The sequence below is a fragment of the Penaeus chinensis genome, chromosome 8, assembly GCF_019202785.1.
Source record: "Penaeus chinensis breed Huanghai No. 1 chromosome 8, ASM1920278v2, whole genome shotgun sequence".
NCBI classification, from domain to species: domain Eukaryota; kingdom Metazoa; phylum Arthropoda; class Malacostraca; order Decapoda; family Penaeidae; genus Penaeus; species Penaeus chinensis.
The window spans coordinates 1,204,029-1,214,624 of NC_061826.1; the positions used below are offsets into that span (position 1 = coordinate 1,204,029).

Sequence of the window (10,596 nt, forward strand, 5' to 3'; positions counted from 1 at the left end):
TCGCCGCGAATCCAAGATGGCGGCAGGAGGGGCGCGCGGTGGCCCACTTCGCGCCCGCGGATTTCATTACAGATGTCGCGGTGTTTGCCCGTCATTTAAGCGTTATTGAAGGTGATGTCGTGTTTTAAGTTATTGATTGCGTGGATGGGTTTAGGCGATGGGTATTTTGCCATTTATTTTTGGTTTAGTTTTAAGTGTGTTGGTTCTTCGCTAAAGATGGCATGGGAAGGATGGTGGACTCCTGGCTGTCTCGCCCATCTCTCTGTCGACTTATGGCTGTCTATCTGTCTTTGGTCATCAGTCAGTTTGTTAGTCAGTCTGTCTATATATCTACCAATATATTTTTTCTTATCACTTTATTTGCCTGTTTATCATATCAGTGTGTTTTTACTGTCTATTCATCTGTCTATCTTATTCATCTGTCTATCTATCTATAAGTTTATCTATAGAAGCATCTATCGGTACATTCAAGATAAGAAATTTCGTTTAATATATAAGCGTTCGGTACTCTACAGGAGGGGGAAGGGGATCAGCCCCCCCTCCCCCCTATCCATCTATTCCCTATCCGCCTTGTTTCTATTCGTTGAAGTTTTTATTATTCCCTGCGCGTTAGGCCAATAATTTTGGGAAATAACAGCCCCCCCCACCTTTCTCTAATCCGATTGTATGTTGTTTAAGCCGAATCACAACCCCCCCCCCCCTCCCCCCTATTTTTTGTCGAATTCTACCTCTCCTCTTCCCTACCACTCCTACTCTACCCCCCCCCCCCCCCCACACACACAACCCACCCTGCAGCTCTCACCTATGTATCTCCCCCCACACCAGCACACCTATTATACCCCCCCCCCACCCAGCACTCACCTATTCTACCCCCCACCACCCACCCCAACACAGGCCTCCCCCACCACTCACCTATTCGATCCCCCTCCCCCCCTTCCCTCCATACCCTATTCCACATACGCTTGCAACGAGACATTCCGTCACGTAGGGAGGTTGCAATCACCCCCTCCCTCCCCTTTCCCCTCTCCCTCCTCCTTCCCCCTTCCCCTTTCCCCCTTCCTCATGCAACCGTCTCTCCTTTTGCATGCCAGTAAGGTCGTGTATGGTCACGGGAGAAGGGAGAAAGTTAGAGAGAGGGAGAAGGGGGAGAGAGAGAGAGAGAGAGGGAGAAGGGGAGAGAGAGAGAGAGAGAGAGAGAGAGAGAGAGAGAGAGAGAGAGAGAGAGAGAGAGAGAGAGAGAGAGAGAGAGAGAGAGAGAGAGAGAGAGAAAGAGAGAAGAGAGAAAGAAAGAGAAAAGGGGGGAGAAGAGAGAGAGAGAGAGAGAGAGAGAGAGAGAGAGAGAGAGAGAGAGAGAGAGAGAGAGAGAGAGAGAGAGAGAGAGAGAGAGAGAGAGAGAAAGAGAGGGAGAGGGAGAGGGAGAGGGAGAGGGAGAGGGAGAAGGGAGAGAGAGAGAGAGAGAGAGAGAGAGAGAGAGAGAGAGAGAGAGAGAAGGGAGAGATAGAGAGGGAGAGGATAGGGAGAGGGATAGGGAGAGGGAGAGGGAGAGGGAGAGGGAGAGGGAGAGAGAGAGGGAGAGGGAGAGGGGGGGGAGAGGGGAGAGAGAGAGAGGTGAGAGAGAGAGAGAGGGAGAGAGGGAGAGGAGAGAGAGAGAGAGAGAGAGAGAGAGAGAGAGAGAGAGAGAGAGAGAGAGAGAGAGAGAGAGAGAGAGAGAGAGAGAGAGAGAGAGGGAGAGAGAGAGAGAGATGAGAGAGAGAGGAGAGAGAGAGAGAGAGAGGAGAGAGAGAGAGAGAGAGAGAGAGAGAGGAGAGAGAGGAAGAGAGGATGAGAGGAGAGAGAGAGAGAGGGAGAGAGAGAGAGGAGAGAGAGAGAAGAGAGAGAGAGAGAGAGAGAGAGAGGAGAGGAGAGAGGAGAGGGAGAGGGAGAGAGAGAGAGAGGGAGAGAGAGAGAGAGAGGGGAGAGAGAGAGAGAAGGGAGAGAGAGAGAGAAGGGAGAGAGAGAGAGAGAGAGAGAGAGAGAGAGGAGAGAGAGAGAGAGAGAGAGAGAGAGAGAGAGAGAGAGAGAGAGAGGGAGGGGGGGGTACATGGGAGGGGGAAATGCATTGCAAGGAAGCTAAGGTCAGAGGTCATTTTCGTGCCTTTGTGGCAGGTATGAGTCATCATCGTCATCTCATTTTAGTTGTGGCTTCTCACAGATGTACATACCCCTCCTTTCTCCCCCCTCCCCCTCTACCTACCTTTCCCTTCTCTTCTCCCTTTCCCTCCCACCCCCTTCTCCTTCCCTTCCCGCCCTCTCCTTCCCATCCTCCCTCTCTCTCCCATCCCCCCCTTTCCCTCTCCTCCCGCTCTCTCTCCCTTTCCCTCCTTTTCCATCCCCCTCCCCCCCCTCTCCCCCCCCTCCCCCCCCCTTTCCCCAACACCTGTAACGTCTTCCTCGGCGTTCTGTCGCTGAGTTGTGCGTCCAATCACCTGTAATTTCTGGGATTGTCATTATCTCCGGCTGTGTTCCGGGAGAGCCGATCATCGATACCCTGGAGCCTCTACTGCCTCTGGTGGAGTAAGCGAGAACCGTGACGTGAGCCTTGGAGAGCTCTCGTCATTTGATTTCTTCTCTTTTTTCTTTTTGATGAATTTTGAAATGATCATAGTTTTGTGTTTGTTAGAATGAAGGAGGAGATTAGTTTGTTTTTTTTTAGTTCGTCTCTGGAAGGTTTGCAGAGCTTCCGAGGGGATGTCAGGGGGGAAGAGACGGCGGTTTCGCGGGAGAATGGAACTACTTTTAAACCACTTGGGTGTCAGGGTGACGTAAAACAGAGGCGAAGGAAGCCGCCCAACAGAAGTACGTGGATGTGTCTCTTAGCCGAACGTTTCCCCAGCAACGCTAGGCAGAGTTACACACGTTGGATGTTTTTTTTTTCTTTTTTTTCTGCAACGTCGGCAGGGTTCCTCAATGTCGCCAGGCGGTTGTGATAGCCTGAATTAAGATTCGCAGGGTGTCACAGCGGCGGGGCAGAGGTCATACAGAGCCATAATTACAGGTCACCGAGAGGTCAGGGGCCTTGCATGGGTCGGTGGGAAGGGGGTGGGGGGGCATGGTGTCCTTCCGCCCTCTTCTCTGCTGCGTTTGTGTTTTTCCTTGTTCTCCTTCTGACTTTTCTTCGAAGTTAGTGTTTCGGTGTTCTAAAACAGGTCTCAGTAGGATTGAAATACTTCCATTTGTTTGATTTATTTAAAGTTTCTCCTTAAGTAGCATCCACGTAAATTTCTTTTTCTGTTCATCTGTCATTTTCTCCGCTGTCTGTCACTCTGGATTTGCTAAGACTTCGGATGCTTCCCCATTTTTTTCGTCCTCTTCCTCTTTATCATATTATTTTTCTCTCGTCTGCGTCGCCCTCGCATTTTTCTCCTCTTCCTCCTCCACCACCTATTCCGCTCCCCCCCCCCTCCCATCTGCCCCTCTTCCTCCTCCTCCTCGTGGTCCCGTCCCCCCCCCCCCCCCCCCCCGGTCCAAGAACAGCTGGAGGTGAGGTGGTGCATGTGAGGTTACTGACATGTTGATGTGGCACACCGTTGCCCGGGCTCCAGTGAGCTTTTCCCCAGCGTACGCACGCACGCACACACTCGCACGCTGATTCTCAATCACGCACGGACATGTACACAGTGTTTAATGTGCTCTTGACTGCTGCCTTACAAGTTCTTTTTTCAAAGTATATACGAGCTTTTTTTCTGAGGGAGTATTTAAATAGTGTCTTGTTTTATTTTTTTAATTATCTTCAGTGCACGTCTCTGGGGTACTAGACGTTGCTCACATGCAGATCATGATACTCCGAGCAGTGTTAACACCCTCGCCATGCCAGGTGTCTTTGAACAGATGCTTCTATTTCTTCACTAAGTAATTGCCTATATATCCAGTCACTTTGTGGGTTTACTCGGTGTACGTGCTTTTAGTAACAGGGGGATGCTCGCAACTTTCCAAAAGTACATCAGTGATTGGTATACACGTTGGTATTTTAGTCATAGTCAACACGAATTAAAGCCGCTCTCTAGTTTGGAACGTGGATATTAAGCCACTGACGCCATGCAGGGCTCAGCGAGGGCCAGACTCCGGTCTCCGTAGCATTATTAAGAACGTTCCATGTGGCATTGAGAAGAACGTTGGCCGTAGCGTGCCTGAGAACGTTGGTGTGGGTCACGTGGGCGTTGGTTGCTATGACAACAGGGCGAGGGAGGTGCCAGATGCCACCGACTCATTCGTTTGCGGGAAAGATAAGTCGGGTTGGCTTGATCTCGATATATGGAGAATCCGATTTCATTTTTTAAGATGGTTCTAGAAATACGTTTTGTGTATTTATTCAAGTCGTGGTCTCTAAATCTCAGATTAAACCATAATGTTGATGGTTGATTAAAGGCCTTGGGAGGTTCCTCGAACCCCGATACCACGAACCTCATGAATGTTTTATTAACGCTCTTATCCTTGAGGTTCCCTGGCATTAGATTGTCCTATAACATGATTAGTATTTATAGACGAAGTGGAGGAAACAGGAGACGTGGTTCTGGCGTGCGCGCGTGGAAATGCGCGTGTGCAACGCTAGGGTGGCGGTGGTGGCGGCCGCCAGAAGCACGTGTTGCTCCAGCCACGTGTTTGGGCCTCGGGACGGGGGGCGGGGAGGCTGCAGAGTGCCCGCGCCCGCCTCACTTAGGCGGCCTCAATGTACTTATATATCCATTAAATCAGTGACATTTGCTCTCTCTCTTTTACTCTCTCTCTCTCTCTCTCTCTCTCTCTCTCTCTCTCTCTCTCTCTCTCTCTCTCTCTCTCTCTCTCTCTCTCTCTCTCTCTCTCTCTCTCTCTCTCTGCACACACACACACACACACACACACACACACACACACACACACACACACACACACACACACACACACACACACACACACACAACACACACACACACAAACAAACAAACATAAGCATATATATACCCCTATATTTTCGTAAAGACGATGTACTTTAAAAGTGATTTGTATTCCTCACAAGGTTGTTGCAATAATTCCTCCTTTTTTGGCTACTGTATGCCAAATACATTCAATTGTTGCATGGGGAGGAGGCGGAGGGTGAGTGATGCATTAGAGTAAATCTCTCTCTCTCTCTCTCTCTCTCTCTCTCTCTCTCTCTCTCTCTCTCTCTCTCTCTCTCTCTCTCTCTCTCTCTCTCGCTCTCTCTCTTTCTCTCCCTCCCTCCCTCTCCCTCGGGAAGACGAGGGGGGGTTAATGTACCGTGTATGTTTTCCCCTTTCTGTATTGTTATTGCCATTTTCCTTTTGTCTATTATAAGGCATCACTTGTTCTTCAGTGAACTTTTAATATGTAAAGACGTTGCAGTATGTCATGTCTCTAACCCGTGATTAACTTTCTCTTTGCAGGTAAGTAAAACAGCGGCTGGAAGAGGAAGTGGGTGAGTGTGAAAACTCTACGGGTCGAGGCGCCCGCTTTGGTTACATACCTATGGGTACTGTTTACCCGAAACCACTTCATTGGCTTTGCGAGGCGGCTGCGATGTAGCCGTGCTTGTGTCATGTCCTTTGATGGCGATGAGATAAGGGAGCGGCGTGTGGTAGGCTGTAGGCGTGGCCCGTGTGTCACGCAGAGGCCCAGGGCAGTGTGTCATGGGGTCAGGTCACACTCCCACGCCCACGCTCAGACCGGGGCTGGGCGTCCTGTCTGGCTTGCTGGGCCGTGGTTACTTGGCTTGGATGACGGGTGATATGCATATGTAAAAGTAAATAAATGAATATATATATGTATGTGTGTAAGTATGTATAGATATATATCTGTGTGTGTGTGTGTATGTGTGTGTGTGTGTGTGTGTGTGTGTGTGTGTGTGTGTGTGTGTGTGTGTGTGTGTGTGTGTGTGTGTGTTCACATGCATATAAATGCGCGTGCGCACACACACACACACACACACACACACACACACACACACACACACACACACACACACACACACACACACATACACATACACACACACACACACACATACACATACACACATACACACACACAGACACACACACACACACACAGACACACACACACACACACAGACACACACACACACACACACACACACACACACATACACATACACATACACACACACACACACACACACACACACACACACACATTCACACACATTCACACACACATTCACACACACACACATTCACACACACATTTTCTCTCTCTCTCACACACACACACGTATGTACATATATACATGTATGCATACAAAGAGAGAGAGAGAGAGAGAGAGAGAGAGAGAGAGAGAGAGAGAGAGAGAGAGAGAGAGAGAGAGAGAGAGAGAGAGAGAGAGAGAGAGAGAGAGCGTGAATCTGCTCAGATGACCCGACCAGCGAAGAGCCAGAGAGAAAGAGGCTTCTCGCGGGCCGTGACTCCTGTGTCAGAACCTCCAGATCATCTATCTGTCGTCTCCTTCGCGCTCTCACCGGGCAGGCGGGGCACGGAGCTGGAGAAGGGAATAAAACCCTGGCGAGAAACACGCGAAGGAGGCGAGGACGAGATGCAAACAGAGCCAAGAGAAAAAATGGCGCTGGAAGGAAGGGTGCGGGGCATGTGAACAAGACCGGCGAGTGGGAGGGGACAAGGTCCGAGCGAGGGATACAGGATAAGGTCGAGGTAGGGAAGGAGCGTGGGTGGGAAGGGGGGAGGGACTGCAAGGAGGGGGGGACGGTAGGACGCGAGGGGGCCGGAGGGGCAGGCAGAAGGAGGAGCCTCGGAGGAGGGCTGGGTTTTCGCCTCGGGCGGTTTCTCACACTGTCGTACACACATTTTGTTTGTCTGTTCGTGCGTCCGTGTGTGTATGTGTCGCTTGTTTGCCATATGGAGGCGGCCGCATCTCCGTGGGTGCAGGGCGGGATGTCGACGGCACGTTAATGCACTTTACGCCGAAGAGAGCGGCGACGCCCCGCGCTGTCCTCTCCCGTCGGAGGCCAGGCATGTCCCGGAGGAGGCGAGGATTCGGTGTTTGTTCCGGGCCGCTTGCCGCCTCGATCTGGGCGGAGTTCCTTTTCGTCATGCAATCGGCGAGCGGTTTCTACCGGAGACCCTGGGCGGGAAATTCTGTGGCGGGGCAAAAGGACGAGTGTTAGCACAGGCACCGGGAAGCAAACCTCACGCAGCGAGTCGGGCGTGGAGGCGTGCGAGGCGGCCTGGAAAAGTTAGTCGAAGGAAGAGGAAGGAAGCGAGCGAGCGAGGCGCGAGAGGAGGCGCACGAAGGAAAGGCTCGTAGACTCGTGGGTAGTCTTTGAAATGGGTGGAGAGGGTTGACAAGAGACTTATGAAATCTCGCATGAGATGACGCCGAAGACTTGGTCTGGCAGTGGGAATGGAAATCAACGAAGAGGGAGTGGGTGAAGACGTGGAATGTTCGGGAGCGACAGTAGCAGGTTTGCACACGGGGAGAAGGTTTGGAGGAGGGGGGGGGGGGGTGAAAGGGCGAGGTAACCCAGCGGGTGAACGTCCCGGCGGCTGCTGCATCTTGTTCTGGGTTCCCACGGCCGCCCCTCCCCCCTTCCCTCTTTCCCCCTCCTTCTCCCCCTTCCCCCTTCATCCTTCCCACTTCCCCGACCCACCTCTCTCCCCACTTCTCCGTGCCTCCCCCCACCCATCCTCCACTTCTCAATCTCCCCTTCTCTTTACCCTCTTCCCCCCTTTCTTCCCTTTCCTCCCTTCTTCCCCCTTTCTTCCCTCTCAACCCCTTCTCCTTCACTTCTCCCCGCCCTCTGTATCTCCCTTTCCCTTTCTCTCTGCTACCATCCCCTCCCCCTTCCCTTCTCCCCCTTCCCATTTTCTACACTAAGCACTTCGCTAGCTGTGTTACCTCGTCTGCTACATCTTCACTTATACATTTCTCTACGTCAGCGCTAAGATGAAGGAAAGCACGTAGAAGGAACAAATGCAACAACCCCTATAAAATCTGATGAAGAGTCGTATTCTAACTCGAAACGTGACAAGTTGTTGTTCCTCAGTCACTGTGGCTTTGCTTCATTGCAGTTGTATTTTCCTTGTATATTCTCTTGTACCATTTTCCTGAACTGAGGGAGAGGGAGACGAGAGAGGGGAGGGGACAGTCGTCCAAGTGCTCCCCGTGGGACGCTGGTGCTCCGTGTGCTGAAGGTAGTGGTGGAGAACAGTTACTGCAGACCGCATATCTGTGGAAGGGAGGGGGGGGGGGCGGTAATTAAACCACCCTCCTCCCCCTCAGCCTCCCGCCCCTGTTCCAGCCGATGCATGCACGTACAAGCACTCACTCGCTCACCAACTCAGTCAGTCAGTCACTCACACTCGCACCCACACGCATACGCACACCCACACGCACGCATACACACGCACACACGCACGCGTACACGCACACGCACACGCACACGCACACGCATTCTCTTCTACTAGGGGATAATTTAACAAGCATAGGGGGAGATAGGGAGAGGGAGAGAAGGGGAGACGGGGAAGAAAGAGAAAGGGGGAGAGATATAGAGACCGAGTGAGAAAGGAAAACTAAAATAAAAACGGAAAACGAGAAAGAACTTTGTTGAAAAAGGGAGGAAGAATAATAGGAGAGAAAGGGGAAGAGAGAGAACGAGGGAGGTGAGGATGCCAGAATAAAGGAAGATTAAACACGACAGTAGGTGAAAATGAAGGCTTGGCTAATCACGAGTCAGTAGTAACGCGTAACTCATTTTATTTCACTTCGTATTTCTAAAGGAAATGATAAGAACTGTCACAACTGTCACACAAATAGTGCTCTAATACTTCATCTTCCATTTCCCATGATTATGTTTAGTTATTTTCTGATATTTCTTTATACGAAGGTCAGCAGATGTTCATGACCTCCAGTGTCACGAGGTCATGTCAAGATGTGTGCGGTGGGAAGATGTTCAGAATGTATGACATCTTGTGACGTGTAGGTGTCGCGGACCTCTTGCAGGTGTGTGTGTGAGTGTGTGTGTGTGTGTGTGTCTGTCTGTCTGTCTGTCTGTCTGTCTGTCGGTCGGTCGGTCGGTCGGTCGGTCGGTCGGTCGGTCTGTCTGTCTGTCTGTCTGTCTGTCTGTCTGTCTGTCTGTCTGTCTGTCGGTCGGTCGGTCGGTCGGTCGGTCGGTCGGTCGGTCTGTCTGTCTGTCTGTCTGTCTGTCGGTCGGTCGGTCGGTCGGTCGGTCGGTCGGTCGGTCTGTCGGTCTGTCTGTCTGTCTGTCTGTCTGTCTGTCTGTCTGTCGGTCGGTCGGTCGGTCGGTCTGTCTGTCTGTCTGTCTGTCTGTCTGTCTGTCTGTCGGTCTGTCTGTCTGTCTGTCTGTCTGTCGGTCGGTGTGTGTGTGTGTGTGTGTGTGTGTGTGTGCACGCGTCTCTGTCAGCCTGACTATTTGACTAAAGACATTTCAAACACGAGCTTTGTGCCTGGCGGAGAACACGAGCGTAGCAAAGCTGAAGTGAGTTAGTGAAGCTTCGCTAATTCTTCCTCATTGTCACCCGCGTTGGGACTCTGCTTCTGCGGCGTCTTATCGCCCGGAGAAGCCCTTGGTTGACTGACGACGGGAGAGCAAGGTCAGTGCTAAAATTACCGGCCGGAGAGCGCTATAGCTGATCACTCAAGTACTCTCTCGATCTTTTGAATGTACACAGGGTTGAATTGGACACGGACACACACACACACACACACACACACACACACACACACACACACACACACACACACACACACACACACACACACACACACACACACACACAGAATGTTAATCATATATTCGAGACTTTTGATTTGGCAGTGCCACTCTTACCTAACCGGATGCCCTTTCTGACGTCAACCGCGTTTCAGTTCGTCCTACAAAGCAACCTTACGGATCAATCACCTAATATTCGAGATAATTTTAAGAAATAGTTTAAGTCCTTTGTTTTATCTGTTCAGCTAACTACACATATGGTTAATAAGAAAATTAGACTGCGACATGTATAGTAGATATTTAGTAACATCATTTTGATTAAAGACTCACATGGCTCTGAATGCTTGTTTGCTTTTGTCGTGGCGAGTCATTTACCAAACAAATAAAAACTGGCGGGCAGTAACCTTAGACTTTCGTAAAACTCGCATAATGTAAGTCCTTGAGGTTGTATATATATATATCTCTATATAGATTTTTTTTTCTCTTTCCCTGTATCTGTCTTTCTCTCTCAGCCATAGCTGTTCTTCCCATCTTGCGATGGGAAGAACAGCTATGGCATTATCGTTGCCGTTCTTTTTTATTCTTCCTCTAAGGCGTAGAGAGGAAATATTCAGAGAGGGAAGGGAGAGAGAGAGAAAAGTAGGGGCGGCGGTGGGGGATGCAAGAGAAGGCCAGAGAGGAAAATAGGGAAGGAGGAAGGGGAGATATGGGAAGTAGGTGGGGTTGGGGGGTGGGGGGTGAGGCGAGGCCAGAAGGACAAGGGGAATAAGGGAGATAGGGAAGAGAGCACATTGATGAATATTTATGATCGTGTTGTCTTTTCTTGTTCTTTTTCTCTCCCCCTTTCGCATTATGCTGTGTT

General features: G+C 50.7%; 2 protein-coding genes across 6 annotated transcripts in view; one reads left to right on the forward strand and one right to left on the reverse strand.

The window, feature by feature from the left end:
• Positions 1 to 10,596, forward strand: part of LOC125028167 (single-stranded DNA-binding protein 3-like) — a 159,283-nt gene that overhangs the window by 75,165 nt on the left and 73,522 nt on the right. The window lies entirely within an intron of this gene.
• Positions 6,387 to 10,596, reverse strand: part of LOC125028168 — a 23,029-nt gene continuing 18,819 nt past the window's right edge. Inside the window, exon 2 of the mRNA XM_047617552.1 lies at positions 6,387 to 7,140. Coding sequence (XP_047473508.1) covers positions 6,951 to 7,140 — 190 coding nt within the window. The 3' untranslated portion in view covers positions 6,387 to 6,950. The remainder of the gene's footprint in view (positions 7,141 to 10,596) is intronic.